Source organism: Fulmarus glacialis, unplaced genomic scaffold (genome assembly GCF_000690835.1).
Source record: "Fulmarus glacialis isolate BGI_N327 unplaced genomic scaffold, ASM69083v1 scaffold17600, whole genome shotgun sequence".
NCBI classification, from domain to species: Eukaryota; Metazoa; Chordata; class Aves; order Procellariiformes; family Procellariidae; genus Fulmarus; species Fulmarus glacialis.
This window is the reverse complement of record NW_009189808.1, coordinates 32589-48955: the sequence shown is the minus strand read 5'-3', so window position 1 is coordinate 48955 and position 16367 is coordinate 32589. Positions and strand designations below refer to the sequence as shown.

At 39.3% G+C, this 16367-nt stretch overlaps 1 protein-coding gene across 1 annotated transcript in view; it reads left to right on the top strand.

Moving 5' to 3' along the window:
* Window positions 1-12188, top strand: part of PTPRZ1 (protein tyrosine phosphatase, receptor-type, Z polypeptide 1) — a 41578-nt gene extending 29390 nt beyond the window's left edge. The window contains exons 11-19 of the mRNA XM_009583513.1: window positions 1539-1674; window positions 2666-2812; window positions 5006-5099; window positions 5405-5478; window positions 6501-6629; window positions 8128-8274; window positions 8563-8705; window positions 9333-9468; window positions 11161-12188. Coding sequence (XP_009581808.1) covers window positions 1539-1674; window positions 2666-2812; window positions 5006-5099; window positions 5405-5478; window positions 6501-6629; window positions 8128-8274; window positions 8563-8705; window positions 9333-9468; window positions 11161-11301 — 1147 coding nt within the window. The 3' untranslated portion in view covers window positions 11302-12188. The remainder of the gene's footprint in view (window positions 1-1538; window positions 1675-2665; window positions 2813-5005; window positions 5100-5404; window positions 5479-6500; window positions 6630-8127; window positions 8275-8562; window positions 8706-9332; window positions 9469-11160) is intronic.
* The last annotated feature ends 4179 nt before the right edge of the window (window positions 12189-16367 follow it).

Here is a 16367-nt window from a genome sequence, read left to right as displayed (position 1 = left end):
TGAAGATATTTTATTTCTGGGATGATCTAATCTGACTGAAATCCGTTCTTAGCTTGGAAAATGAAAATTCCACATTTTTTGTTGTTCTGCTGCTATTTACATCCTGCCTGTTCTTGGGAAGTTCAAGATAAGAGTTTCCCCAAAATGCCAAGTCTGAGATCTATGCCAGCGGGCTGAGAGATCAGCAATACATTATAAGTCATTACATTGAGTTTTTAAAAAGTGAACAGTGGTAAGTTTTGTGGCTTCAGTCAGACATCTCCATTGGGTCATAGGTATTAACTCGCCTCTGTCTGTAGGCAGTTTTATTCAGCTTTTAGTTCACCTGTGCCCATGCACTATGGAATTTCAAAGGAGTCATCTCATGTTAGAAATGTAACTTTTATTTATCTTTACAGGCTATATGGAGGACACAGATGATGAACTTCATGCAACTTTTTTTAGCTATTTTTATGTTTTGGTACTTTTCATTATTTTGTCTTTCATAACAAGTACAGATGGTGTCTGGTAGTCTTTACACTTTTTTGTGTCTAATAGCGTGTTAATAACCTGGACCTTTCAGATTTATATCGCGTTTATTTAGACAGTCTATTACAGCAATCTGAGCTCACACTACCCATGCTTTGTGCCACCTTTGTGGAAGAAATTAGATGACTGAATTAGCATGTACAGACTGAGCTTGGATCTGCCCGTAAGGGATCATGCAGACCCAGCACAGTGTTGCTGTCAAGTTACATGTACCCGATACACATAACGTTTCCTCATAATTTAGAGAGGGGAATTACAACTGACTAATTCCCATATATGACTAGATAACAAAAAATGACCTCTTGACCTTGTACTCCCTACGCAGATATTTTATGAAAGAAAAAGTTAGTTTTTAATCTTATAATACAGCCGTTTTTCTGCTAAATGAGTCAGAGTTCATAACAGGAGTGAGTTGATTAAGCCTTTCTTCTGCATCTTCCCTTTTTAAGAAGGGTTTCGACCATTGCTTGCCATCTTAGCTGTATCTGAAGAGCACTAAGCTTTTTCTTTTACAGATGTATCTTCAGCAGCTGTGCCACTTCCTGGGGTTTTCCTCAGTTCAGTATCTTTGAAATCTCCTGCATCTGTAATGGGTGGCATAATGCAACTTTCCCTTCAAAGTGATGTGTGTTTCAACATAGAAGAACTTGAGCACATTAACTGTGCCCAAATGCTGACATATGCCACCCTTTCTAGGTATACTTGACAAAGTATCCTAAGGAGTATCAGAAGCTTGAAAATTGCAGACCTGCAGGAAACCCCTTAGTTCTATTTCAATTGATACTTTAAAAATCATTTGAGAAAATGATCTTTAGATCTATTCTTGCACAAAGAAAAAGATGAGTTGAAAAGATTTTTCTTCGTTACCAGCCTTGAAGTTTCAGCAAAGTATATCATATAATAAAACAATTTGTAGAGAATCATCAGTTTGTTGAAAAAGCTATGTATTAGAAACAGTTCTTTTCATTATTGTTTTACTTCAGGCTCAAGACTATTTTCTTGTTTTGTAGTGCTGGTGTTGGAAGGACAGGAACATACATAGTGTTAGACAGCATGCTGCAGCAAATTCAGCATGAAGGAACAGTCAACATATTTGGATTCTTAAAACACATACGTACCCAAAGGAACTACTTGGTGCAGACTGAGGTAAGAATAAAACATATATAGCGAGAGACTATTGTAGACTATTTCTGTTTGCAGGAGGAGTCCTCTTTTTGGCACCGCCAGACAGACTGGCAGCCAGTTACCAGACTGGACTTTCCCTTTTGCTTCCCTTGTTTTTAAAGAGACATCCTTCTAGGTTTGCTTAGAGCAATGCACTACAGAAGTTACCTATCTGTGGGCCCTTGTCTGTTTATTAGGGAGGACTCAGAAGAGAGAAAGTCTGTATAAATCATGTTTCCCGCAGTAGCACTTTCTTGGCAGGGCATGCATTTTTGTCATAGATTTTTTTAAGGAAACGCCATTGTCAGGTGTTCAGATCTTCACTGAACCTGATCAAACAGTTGATATCAGGCAATTAAAAGTAGGAAAAAAAGCTGTTTCAGACAGAAGATTATCTATAGCTGGCTTAAACTGAAGATTATATATAGAATAGTGAAAGGCCGGAAGAAAACAGTAAGGACAACAGCAGGGCATTTGAAAGTCTATTTCAGGTTTCAAGAACAGGTAGTTAGATTCCCCAGTGCCTTTCAATAGAAAAAAAGGTAATCAACAACAGCATGGGCACTTGTTCCAAAGGATGTTAGAGAGAAAATAGAGGATATCAGTAGGAACCAGGAGTGATCACTTTATTGCAAGAAAGGCAGGGAGAGTCGCATAACAAGCTAACTTGAAAATTTGACTCAAGGCTATGCTTGCATTTTTAACTCTGTTCTGTGAACATGAGATACCACAGGTGGTGGGGATTGGTATTATATCATATATACATTGCATGTGTAGTTCAATTGCGCTTGTAAATGTGTACTGTCACTGCGGAGGAACAGCCTTCACTGTAGAGGATCACTTTTGAGAAAACTCCCCTACAACAGCACGCTCTGAAGAAATACTGACCACGTCAGAAGTGGCAGCTTAGCCAGAGGTGTTCAGGGGAATCTGAAAATAATTAGAGCTCGGATATTTGCTTTTATTTTCCTAGGAGCAATATATCTTCATTCACGATGCATTGGTCGAAGCAATACTCAGTAAAGAAACAGAAGTTCTTGAGACTCACATTCATGCCTATGTTAATGCTCTCTTGATACCTGGACCAACAGGAAAGACCAGACTGGAGAAACAATTCAAGGTGAGCTCTCTGAGTTAGTAACACGAAAAGCTTTAGGCTTGCAAGTTTGAATGACTTAGAAGTAGGTATCTCAATACAACTTTCATTAGCTTTCTGTATCTAAAATTTAACTGCTGAGCCTAAATTCGGAGCAATTTAACAAATGCATGCAGTCAGTTGGGACAAAAGAATTATTTGCATGCTCTTAAACAAGGAATTTTTTTAAAAAAAAAGAGCATGAGAAACAGGCCAATGACTAGATTTTGGAAAATCTAACTACGTGCCTTTGCAAGAAGATCCTGAAGGTAAAACAACAGTCCAGAAAGATGTCATTCTGGCAAAAATGTCGTGAGCTATATTGATCAACCAACATATTCCCCTCAGTGTATAGCACTGGCTAGAAGACAGACTTCACCTCAGCAGGTGATGAGTGAACACTTTAGGTGCTTGTGGATGTGGAGATCAGTGTGTACATGCACGGGACTTTCAGTCACCCAGAGAAAGAGCAGACCCAGCCGGGTAACAGCCCAGAACCTATGAGAGAAACAGCTCATTGACTCATGGAGAGAACGTGAAGTCTAGCTCGCTCACTGGGTCACTTATAGAGGAAACACAGAAAATCCTACCTTTTCAAATGAATTTGAATCCAGAAAAGTCAATCGGACTTAAATGTTTTCCAGATTATGTGGCAAAACAGACTTTGCTCTCCCTAATTTAACAGGAAATGAATTATTAGAACCTTTGTCTTTAAGGATTTTAATTCTAAGGAGGACTGCATGGGATAATGTGTATTCTTTCTACAATTAGCTATTGGATCATAAGTAAAAAACTTAAGCCGATAAGTCTGTAGATAATGTCAGTACATAATGAGGCTATGAAAAATATTAAGATATTTATTTTCTGAAGTATTTTGGTCACATAGGCACAGTAACTAGTATTTCTTCAAGATACACAGAACATATACAATACAGAATACAGAACAATACGGAACAGCAGAATAGGAACAACATACCAAGGGATTTCACAGTTTGCTGCTATCCTGGCTTGAATGACCGACAGTGTTGCACTGTTTTTATCTAGGGAAAAGAAGGGACTCTTTTCTCTGTTGTGATGTGCTTGGAGAGATAAGCATCCCACCTTTCCTACACAGATGAGAGAATAAAACTCATAATATATACAAACAGGGTGTGTAAATATATATAAACACAGAGTGTGCAGTGCAAATTGCAGGGGCCATGTAGAGCTCCAATTTCAAGAGCTTAAATCTTATCAGAAAGGGACATGTCTCATTCAATCTCATTTTCCTTTGCAAGTTAGAATTATTAGACTAATAACAAAATAAAAACAAAAATGTGGAGTCTTGTTTAACTGAAGAACTCTTTTAGATGAAAAATATTTGTGGTCTAATTCATTTTGATGGAACTTCCCTGGCTTGCTCTCTGTTTTCCCAAAGCAGGCAGCTTCTGAAAGCTACATATGCCCAGCCCAAAACATCACAGAAGAGTCTTTTGAATTTTTTCGAACGTTCTGATTAATCTGATTGATTTTACTAGCAATCAAAAAAAAAAACCTAAAAAGGAGGAAAAACCTGCTTTCCAAACTTATTTCATGCCTAAGCAGTATATATACAGCATTGTGGTGTATATACATATATACTCATTCCTTCTCATACTCTTGTCTATTTGAATGGTATTAGTTGAAACAAGTAAGTCAATGAGACCCCCCCAGATCAGTCCTATTTCCCTCTCACAGGCTTGGAGAGAAAATCAGGAAGCTCATAACTGGGATATCTCATCATGAGGGATATCCTCACATCAGGAGCTATACTGTCTGTATAACAATGCAGATTTTTCTGCACAGACATTTACTGTTTTCCAAAACTATTAAAGTTATACAAACAGCTGTGCAGGCAAAATGGAAGCAACACCAGGATGGCAGAAAGCACTGTGGGGCTGGATATGGAACAACATAAAGTGTCATTTCCTTCAAAGATATGCTTATCGATCTAGGGCTCAAGAATTATTTGAACTGATAAAACAGTGAAGAAAAAAGGTTCTGAAGACTTGCTAAGTAGTTTAGGCAGATAACTAGATACCTAAGGTTAAGAGAGACAGCTAACCTGCAATACGTGCACCCTTCTGTTTAACGCAGCTAAACTAATGAAGGAATGGCTTTTGTACAGTTACCTGATGTTTTTTAACTTCATTGTTTCAGTTACTGAGCCAGTCTAACACACAGCAGTGTGATTATTCAACTGCACTCAAACAGTGTAACAGAGAAAAGAACCGAACTTCGTCCATCATTCCTGGTAAGCTTGTTCAAATCGGCTTCTCTGGGTGGCAAAATGTTAATGAACTGTGTGTGTCAAACCTTTAATCTTTCCTCAGCAAGAACTGAAGACATCTGCATTGGTGTGGAACAATGTTCTGTAAAGTACTTTTAGTGAAGAAATTATTTAAGTACTACACATAGGAAAATAAAATAGATGGCTGGATAACGGTTCATCCTGACTGATGGAGCTTAGTGTTGTCATTACTCTGAGATATGTGAGATAATTGCTATAATATATGAGTCATTGCAACATACGTACCAGTTCATCACTTTTTTTTACAGTGGAAAGATCTAGAGTGGGTATCTCATCACTGTCTGGTGAAGGGACAGACTACATCAATGCTTCCTATATTATGGTAAGTCACTTAACTGTTTAGGTGAAAAACAGCATCCCACTGTATAGCTGTTTTCAGAGCTGCCACGTGTCTGAGTTAGTGTGGCACAGCCCTGATTTTGAAAGCTCCTTTCTTCCATTATTCACTCTGCCTGAAAGAGTTACTTCCCCCAGGAAGTGTTATTACTGTTATTACTGTTTTTAAGTTTGGTTAAGTGCGTTGCATTTTAACAATCTGTAGAACCAGAAATCCCATCATAGTTTTAAAAACTGGCAAAGCTAAATGCCACCTATGGAAGGATCTTTTGAGACGAACTAAAAGTGTTAACTAACAAGCTAGTTTTTAATGGCTGTACTGTGGTTTGCCTTCCTACCTGCTCATCTTACAGAGCTTTTGCAACTGGCATAGCCCAAGGCACCATAGCTCATCAGCTTTCCATTATCTTTTTGTTCCCTGGGTTTTCTTCAACTCTTTTCCCCTTCATTAGCTGAGAGGGAGGAGTAAATACTTCCTGGACATTCAGGAAAGAGATGGGAAAGCTCCCTGCAGTGCTGTCTATGCATGATCCTTCATCAGGTGCATTAGTGCAAAGGATCTCTCTTTTGTGGTAAGAAATCTGGGACATCTGTACAAATTAAGAGACCGCTAGGAATTTTTGCAGATCTTTCAAGTGTTCTTTTATTTGTTTCAGGTTTCCAGCTCCTCTGGAATTCTGGCTAATGATGTAGAACAATTAGCATGTGTGTATGAGTTAACATATTTTCATTCTGAGTTGGCTGTTCAAGTCTCCACTGGTTTTTTTTGTCTTTTCTTTTGATCAAAATTTTTTAAGTTTTAAAAATTATTTTAATGTAATTGATTTTATTCTTTTCCTCTGGAAAATACTGCAATGGAAGTTTTATATTCTTCTAATACTTGCAGGAAGCCAAAGGAGGCATAAGTCTGCAATTTATTTTCTAGGCTTCTGGCTCTGTCCACTAAAAGCTTCCTTTAAATGTTAATAGTTGGGCATCAATTCTGAGTCTGTTGATTTTGCTTTGCAGGGTTACTATCAAAGTAACGAATTCATTATTACCCAGCATCCCTTACTACACACTATCAAGGATTTCTGGAGAATGATATGGGACCATAACGCGCAGCTAATAGTAATGCTTCCTGATAGTCAGAATATGGTAAGTTTTGTGGCTGATTGTTATGGGTTTATGTATGAATTTTATTAGTACTACCATTTTGAAATATGGCAGGACATGAGACAATATCTTGGATTTTGAAAAAAAACCAACTGAAAATAAATAATACTGTACTGAGTGTAAAATCCCCGAATCATTTAGTGGAAATCTGGAGATTCTTGTCTGAGCAGATTGCAACTGGCATGAGAAAGTATTGAATCGTTCCTATATATTTTATAAAAAGAGCCAAAAAGGAGAAGTAGCCATTATGCAAGGTTAGTTTTTGCTCCAGGACTTTTACTTTAGTTGTAATATGGCTTCTTCAGCCATTATTAGGTAAGGGGAGAAATATGAGGTTGTTTCTCTTGCTCATCTCCTAAAGTTACAAGCAAATGTTTAGCAGGGACTTACCTGACTCTAAACAGCAAAGGAAGCTCACATGTTCATCCTGCATGTGTAATTTAATAGTAAATAAATATGTTTTTCAGTTACTAGAAATGCAGGAATATCTGAGAGCTTTTAGGTTGGTACTTAGAGAAATCTTGAGGTGTAAGAGAGCATCATGTTTGGTAATGAGTTTGGAGAAAAGCCATGCAAATGCTTTGGAGAGTCTTGCATGATTGGAAAACCATGTACAACCAAGACAATGTCTGTTTTTTTCTTCTCATCAAATATTTTATGAACGTTACACTTCCTAGAAAACAGATGGATTTTTAAGTTAGCCCTTGTAATAAGGGAGGTTGTTTTGCCAGGAGGTGCTGGTTCATTATGATCCCAGTAAGAAAGACCCTCAGACTCTGTAAAGTATCATTTAAAATGCTATTTATTAGAGCTAACACTATAAAGGAGAGAGTAGTATAGATAATCTTACATCCCATCAGATAGATGCTGGGAACCCGAGTTGTGCAGCATTGAACGGTTCTCTGATCAAGGTACATCACGCCATGCAGCTCCATCCATGGAAGGGTTACCCCTATTTTGGTCATTCAAACTATTATAGGATTTTTTTAAAAGAAAACAACTCTGTTCATCATTTCTGTCAAACAGAAAGGATGTTCTCATGAGAACTTCTTGCTGCACTTTTAGATAATCCCAAGGCCACGCAAGTGGCGTAATTGTCAGTACAGAGTGGGAGCTGCCTGCAGGCTCCCACGTTACAATCCACCAGCTAAGTTTATCCTGTGGCCATGGGCTATGGGCAGCACAACACAGCCTGAAGGCCAGGCTGGACGTGTGGCGCAGCGCAGCGCAGCACGTGTTGACTGTTTTGTGGGTCACTATCTCCACGGGATACAGTGGTCTTCTGGTCAGGATCACTACAGAGGTGTCTGAAAACCATCACTTGTGATCTTTGTAATCCCACTCAAATTTTGATTTGTCAATTTAAATCTAGCTGGCTGCCTTGATTACATATGTGACACAATTTTTATTATGTTGGATTAAGTTTTATTTTAAGATCTCAACGTTACTTACTTTTATGGCTTCTTTTTTTTTCCTGGAGGCTGAAGATGAATTTGTATACTGGCCAAACAAAGATGAGCCTATAAACTGTGAGAGTTTCAAAGTTACTATGATTGCTGAAGAACACAAGTGTCTGTCTAACGAGGAGAAGCTCATAATCCAAGACTTTATTTTAGAAGCTACACAGGTAACACTGTCATAAATGTGTAACTCAGGACTTGATCTGTTAAAGGTAATGCCTACATTTTGTTACATTTTCTATGGTAACTGAGTGATAAAATTCCATGCCCTTGAAACACCCGGGGAGGGAGTAACCTCTATAGCTAATGTGGTGACATGGGGAATAGGGTAGTCCAGCCTCCACAGCAGTGGATTCTGTATCTGGAGGCTGGAGCCAGACTGGAACAGAGTAAAGGATAAGAATAAAGATAGTCAATATTTACCAAACTGATGTATGTTTTTTTCACTCTTTTAGGACGACTATGTACTTGAAGTGAGGCATTTTCAGTGTCCAAAATGGCCAAATCCTGATAGTCCTATTAGTAAAACTTTTGAACTGATCAGCATCATCAAAGAGGAAGCTTCCAATCGTGATGGACCCATGATTGTACATGACGAGTAAGAACTGCAACTTTCAGTTTGTTTTGATGTTTTTCTGTAGAACCATCTCTTCATCTCATTTAGAGTGAAAGCCGCTGAAACAAGGCACAAAGTCTGCACCTAGCAATAGTGCTGCCGCCTCTGTTTCAGCTGCATCAACAAGAGAAGCATTTTTATTTTATCACACTTCAATGTTTTCTTTTCAATTCTGTCATTTTGATACTCCAGATGATTGTTGAATAGGGCACTGGAGAGGAAATCAATCAGGGCTTCATTGTCTATTATTGAAAGAAGTAAGACTATTTAGACGAGGCACCTTACCCTTCTCCAGCGTTTAATAATGGCCAAAAATACTGAAATGTTGAATACTGAAGGACCTGAGGCCTTCAGGATTTGGTTAGCTTTTTAAATAACTCTAAGATTGGCTTTTAAAGACTCTCCAGAAGTTGTAGCCAGGTGCTGTGAAGGTTGTGTTAAGGCACTGCTGCGCAGACCTACTTCAGAAAGTGTAAAGATCACATGACAGAAATTCATCATACCAGTTTACCCTGGATTTTTGTATTTTCTCTGGCTGTAGAAACTTGATCCAGTTTCTAGAGACTTTTTTTTTGTGTTTTGTTTGTTTGTTTTTTTTACTTTACAAAGGCATGGAGGGGTGACAGCAGGCACTTTCTGTGCATTAACAACACTGATGCATCAACTGGAAAATGAGAACTCAGTGGATGTTTACCAGGTAGCAAAGATGATAAATTTGATGAGGCCTGGAGTCTTTACAGACATTGTAAGTAATAAGCAAAATGTGTGCATATTTTTTTTCCTATGTGTGGTATTATTAGCATACTTAGATCTTAGGGCAACATTACTGAACCATTGGCATCTTAGTTTCTGCGTGAGTTAATCAAAACTGTCTTCCAGAGGTGCTGTAGTGGATGTGCTGCTTATTCCAAAACAAAGTATATCCCGTGAAAACCTGTTATGTGGTTATCAAGTGGTCATATTCAAAATGTGCAGAGCTGCCACAGTCATCATAAAATCTGCACTACGTCATGTAATTGAATTTAGGAATAAATTTGTACTCCAAGTAGGCCCTGAAGTAGTTACCCTAGCTTTCCATTTCAGGATGGACTTTGATCTTTTATGATCTGTTGAATGGTCACTTGACACCATTGTCACTGTGCTTACAGAAAGAAAAAACATGAAAAGTATAACAAATAAGAATTACTTACTAAGTCAGTGTCATACAAATGAAAATTCATCACAGAAATGAAAAACTACGAACCCTGCCCCTTTGGTCATGCCACTACAAATCTGACTGCTGTAGAGCTACAATGGATGTAATAAGGAGAATACTTTAAGAGTGAAACGTTAGGGTTAGTATTATCACATTTTTGACAGCAAAACCAGGACATGTCACAGAATTCACAGATATGTCGGCCCTTTGCCCTGCCCAGCTAGCCCAGACTGAGGTGCCTGGCAGACAATGCAGTGAAAATGGAAAACTGCTCTTCCCACCTCAGCAGCACCACTAGGACCTTCACTCCTCTTGCCCCAGGAGCCTCCAGCAAATACCTGGGCCCTTTATCTCAGATTTCCAGTTTCCCATCCTCCTACTGCAGATTGTCAAATTCGTGGCTCTTTCTACCCCGTATCTCTTAGTGCAACCTGATAGTCCAGACCCCAAACCCCACTCTATTTAGTCTGTCTTACTGCCTCCCACTCCTTCCATCACGGAAATTCTTTATCCTCATATATCCATCCTAGAACCCAAAATATTCCTCTGCCCTTTCAGAGCATCCACTGTTACCTGGTGCAGCACAGCCTTCGCTGTGCCTACGCTCCCGAGATGCTGCCCTGCACAGAGCATCCAGCTGTTTTCCCCTTACCAGCCCACGCTGCAGCCCAGCTGGCTTCTGGCACTCCCCACTTCCCACTGCACCCAGCTGGGACCCCCATCTCCCTCTAGGCAGTGGCCTCCTCAGTGAATCTTCCCACAAAGTCTCGTCCCTCTTCCTACACTGGGCAGGGTCTTCAAAAACATAAACAGTAACTGCAAGTACCGAAAAAAAAAAAATCTGCCTGGATAGAATTTGGAGGGCAAAAAATGAGAACATATTCAAGGGGAAAAAAAAGCCAACAGACAAATAGTAGCCCTAATCCTGACCCCATTCAATCAATGGGAACTTTGCAATTGGCTTTAACAAGGATCAGATTTAGCACATAATATTTCTTAAAAAATACAGTTTTCTCCCCCACCTGAACTGTGTTCCTTAATGTTGTGGTTTACATTGTGTACAGGGGGAGCCATTAGTCAGAAAATTAATAAAGCTGCTAAGTAACACAATAAATTGTGGAGCACAGTACATTAACAGACTGACACATCAGCTGTTAATTAATTTTGAGTAACAGTGTTACAAGATAATCTAGTGTTATTATTTCTGACAACACACTGACTATATCCTCTTTTCTTCTCCAGGAACAGTACCAGTTTCTGTACAAAGCTATTCTCAGCCTTGTCAGCACAAGGCAAGAAGAAAACCCCTCAGCATCTATGGACAGTAATGGCTCAGCTTTACCCGACGGAAATGTGGCTGAAAGTTTAGAATCTTTAGTTTAATTAACACGTCAAATTAAACACACACATACCTACATCACACCAGTCACACCTGGAGTTTACCATTAATATTTTCAATTTTATACCTTGGGAGGGGAAATCTGTCCAGTCACTATATATATAATCAGATCCCAACCGTTGCTCAGTCAGTCATTTCTGTTACATATGACTTTACTGCGGAACTTTTATCATTAACAATGTGTGCCTTTTCTTGAAAGATTTCTTGTAATACGTTGTTACGTCTGGACTAACTTGATTGACTTTTACAGTGTTTCTAAGAATTGAATTGTGGTATGTTTTTTCAGTATTAGTTTTTGGCTTTACTTTTAACTTAAAATTATCATATTTATAGATGTTAGGGGGTTCTCAATTACAAACAAACATGTCATGGTTTTAGTATTTGATTTATTTGCTGTATTTATAACAATTTACATTTGCTAGAAATATAACTTTTAATATAGTAGAATGTAAATAAAATACTGTTCTCCATAACATTCAACATTTTAAGACTTCAATTAGACATTTAGAATAGTAATCTGATACTTACTGTAAATACTGCTACTTCTGTAGTGATTCCATGGACCAAATTTATATTTATAATTGTAGATTTTTATATTTTACTACAGAGTCAGTTTTCTAGTTCTGTGTAATTGCCTTGTTAAAATGATGTAGTCCAGTATGTTTTTATTTTAACAAAGTCTTCTGATATATAATTGTGCATCTTAAGCAATTAACCTTCATATAGCTGCATGTGATTTTAACTTTTTGTGGGAAATAGAAATATCATTTGTTTTGAAATGAGAAGTTTTTATGAGAATAACACCTGTATTTGGCATTGTTAAATTGTTTTTACCTATGGCATTGCAAAAATAAATATAAATATTCCAGTCCGTGCTTAGCAGTCTACCACATACAGTAAACAGTCTTCACTATCATATGAGAGAGCTTTTACTTACAAGAATAAGGATCAAGGCTGAGCTGGAGACAGCTGCTCTTCCTCTGGAATCTGTGAGTTCAGAAGGCAGTTTTAGAAAACTTTACGTTTTGTTATTTAATCTCTGCCCACTTCCACTCATACCCATAGTGTCCACATTAGCTCCTGGTTTAGCCTCTCCCAGTCTGGTCACCCACAGGCTGACAGGCTGTCCTGGGCCTCCAAATTGCCTTAATTGCCCTCTTGCAAGACTCCTCCATGCTGGCTTTGCTTCAGATCTTTCATTCAGCTGCTGAGCTCTTGGCTGCCTCCTTTGGCAAAGCAAACGCCAAACTCTGGGAAGCAGTAAAGCAAGTAATCTCTGCAAGAACAAAAGCAAAGTGTTTCAACTTGGCCACTGAATTACTTTCTGTAACCTTCTGAACGGGCAAGAAAAGATACTGATTGTACTGAAGGTTGCAGCACTGAGGAGGGTGGAGGAGCCTGGAGCGGAATAGATCTTTGTTTAAAACTAACACAGGCCGTGAGGGTAACTCTTTTCTCAATTTGGTACATTCAGTTGCTACGTAGAAATATTGAGAGCAGAGATATGGTTCTGGACCAGAATGCCAAAACGAAACTAGTGGACAGTATCTTAGATGAAAAATAAGGATGGGAGAAGACGGACCTGATGTGGACTCGGGGATTTTAGTCGCCTGATGTCCTGAGGCAAGGGTGTGTGAGGGATCTCAGTGTGTCAGCAGGTAGATCTAGACACCTTCAGCAGTGTGGGATTGAGGACAGGTGAAGCTGCAACAAAGCCAAAACAAATTTAGAGGAATCTAAACAGTGGAAACTTTAAAAAATCCTCCTACTGTTGATAGACGAAATGAGTGTGAAGGTGCTAGACCAGGAGACAGAATGGCACAGGATGACAGAATAGCTAGCAGTAAAGCAGACTTCTTCTGCTCTTGCTCTCTTTTTAAAAAAAAAAATCGTATAGACAAAATAATCAAAACAATGTAATGTATAGTTTGTTTTGTAAAACTGTGTTAACATGTTAATGCGCTTGAATTCTCTTTTACACTTGACCGCTTCTCTTTATAACCACAGTAATGCAGTCCCAGGCATTATGGAGTGCTGAATCCGTTGGGCTTGGGGCCCTGGGGGTTTCCCCTTCCCTGTCCACCAGAGCTGCATGCAGGATGATTCTCCTGTCTCAGCCCAATTCCCCTTTGCAGTCTGGCCAGGGACCACGCAGGGCACATATTCCACACAGGGAGATACACACACACACACACACACACGGACACACGCACACTAGAGAGAGTGGTAGAAACAGGGTTCATCACACAGAAAATAGGACTAGGATTTAAAAAGAAGGCAGGACAGAGGGCAGTGATCAGGCACAGAGATGACAGGCAGGGGTACTGCCCAGCAGCCTGCTTACATGTACGCATCCCCTTTTACTCCTCTTCTCTCTGATTTCCCTTGCTTAGTCTTCCTCGATCCACCTTGATCCCTGTTTCTCCACCCTGGTCTGCCTGTCTCTTTGCAGATAAACAACCTAATTACCTAATTACCTTTTCTTCATGGGCCCCAGTTTTGTTACATCCATACCCAAATGTGAAACCTCTGATGCTGCCACTTAGATCATCTCAGCCGTACATAGTATTATCAACACGGTTACCTTGGTACTTCTGGCCTTGCAAGCTTTTCTTTCCAAAAGGTTTCCACCAGAGTTTGGCCTTCCCTCACGTACCTCCCCATGAACCGCCTGTGGAACGCAGCCAGACTTCGTGGCACTATTCGTGACACCGGCCAGCTGCTCGCTCTTGCCCTCTTCAGCAGTTTCCCCTCTCGCGCCCAGCAGTTCCCCAGGATCTGTGCAGGTAGCTCAGCCGTGGAGCAGGGGTGCAGCCACGTCCCTGCAGATGCTAATACTTGCCACTGTAGTTCACAGCCGTAGCTAGTTGATTGAGTAACTCAGAAATGAGGGAACCTACTTTTATGAGCCAAGATAACTTTATTCAGGTTTTACACTTCTTTTTTTCCTGTGGTCCTTGTCATACCTGCATGTTTGCTAATTCTGAAGTCTGGGAAGAACGGGACTGAGATACAGCTTCTAAGTGCAAGTGAACTTACAATGCATCCCTAGCCAAGTTAAACACCTTTGAAAAATAGGATCTAGACTTTTTTCTTATTATATTTGTGTTATTTTGGGGGTGATAAGAGTTACAAATGTACAGAACAGGCTCATTGTCCCAAATGATATACATTTTTATAACACTGTTGAATGACTCTCACACTTTCTTCACAGCTTTCAGGTACAACATTGGTGTACACAAAGGTGTGTAATGATTGCTCTTTGAGGAAGGGAGTATCTTCTTTTTCCAGGTGGCCTGGGGGTTCCTTACTACTTCCTCTAAAGCACTCCGGTTGACTGAGACCCTTTGCTTGCACATCTAGGCTAACAAGGACAGCAATATTATATAATTCCTCCCCCTCATTCCAAAAACATAGACACCATTTTTCCTTTCTTAATCTCTAAGAGTGCCTGTATGAGAGAGGTTAATTGTGATCTTATGGCCATTTGCAAACCATATTCCATAATCTTCTTACCGTATACTTCTGCTCTTCACCACATTAGCACACGACATGAGAAACTGTAATGCTCGTGTGCTACTTCTCCAGCCTTTTCTTTAGGAAGACTGGCCTGTAGCCTCACATAACTTCATGCTTTTTATTTTGATATCTTCTATTAATGTGTTTACAGTTTCATATAGTTATATATACAAAGGGTTTTTTAGGCCAATTAATTCTACCTGTTTTTCAAGCCTCTATGGACCAAAAGCAAAAAAGGAATCCTCCTTTCTAAAATCCCATCTTGATATAACTGTTCCTTTCAACCTAAATGTTTTGCAGACATTTTAAAATGATAATCCAAGGAATCAGCTGTCATTCAAGGTTTCTTCCAGAGATGTTTGTAATCACATTCATCATCTTAGCATGCTGACAAGTTATTTAAAACATAAGTGCTTAGGATAATCTCTTTACTCACACATATTGGTTCTGATCTAGAAAAAAATAAGAATCATAAAAAATCTTCTATAATCTTCAACCGTGATGGATTACAGATTTTAATAAATGCGTGTCAGTTCCTCTCTCAGACAAAGGCCATATTCTAATTAATTTTTTTCTTGTAATCCAAGCTACAGACTCAAAAGACATATAGCCTGCCTTTTCAAACTGGGTCAAGTGTGGAAAAGATGTTATGTATCTCCTGCAAGAAGCAGGGTATTAACAATGTCAGTGTAAGATTTTTTTTTTTTAACAAAGCTGTAAGTCGTGTGTGCCAAGGAAAACTTGATTAGTGAGCTTCCTCCTAGGAAATCATAGATGAGTAGCGAGTTAAAAAAAAAACTTAAGTAATTTACTAACATCACCAACTTTTTAGTGATTGTGGTGGTGTGATTTAATACCTATGGAAAAGCTTTACAAAAGTCAGCAATAAATGATGACTAGAAGTCATACATACTTCCCTGCAGCAAGGCTAAGCTCTGACCAGCCATTTCTGTTTCACAGGTTTGTGCTTTGGTGGATTAGGGACTTTACTTTCAAAGGGACAAGAGGGAAGAGAAGTCTCTCAGGACATTTGGCCACATTTCCCCTGATTCCCCTCTGTTTCCAATTGCATCCTTTTCTTTTTAGAACCAAAAAAGTAGGGGAAAAAAAAACGTTCTGGCCTACTGAACTCCTTCCCTTGTTTTAGCAAAGTCAAATCCTGTGACCCTGTAATTAGTCACAGTGTATTTGAGATGGTCTGATTTGCCTTGATAAATTCTGCTGGACACTCAAAGCTAAATTTCTTTTTTCCCCCCCTCGTCGTTAATCTTCCAGCCTAATCACAATCGCTTTACCCCAGATTTTTTTTCCCTTCAACACCTATTGGGCTATGAGCGCACGCCCTTTGTCCGGCAGTCACGCTTTTGTGCTGCGGTCCCGGAAAAGGGATGTAATTCTCATCTACAGGAATATCCGGGACAGAGAGAGTGTGAAACATTGAGGCAAGGAAGGGAGTCTGAGTGTAACGGGGCTCGCGCACCTCCATCTCAGACAGAAACTGGGATCTTATCTGTCATGGAGAGCTGGCACT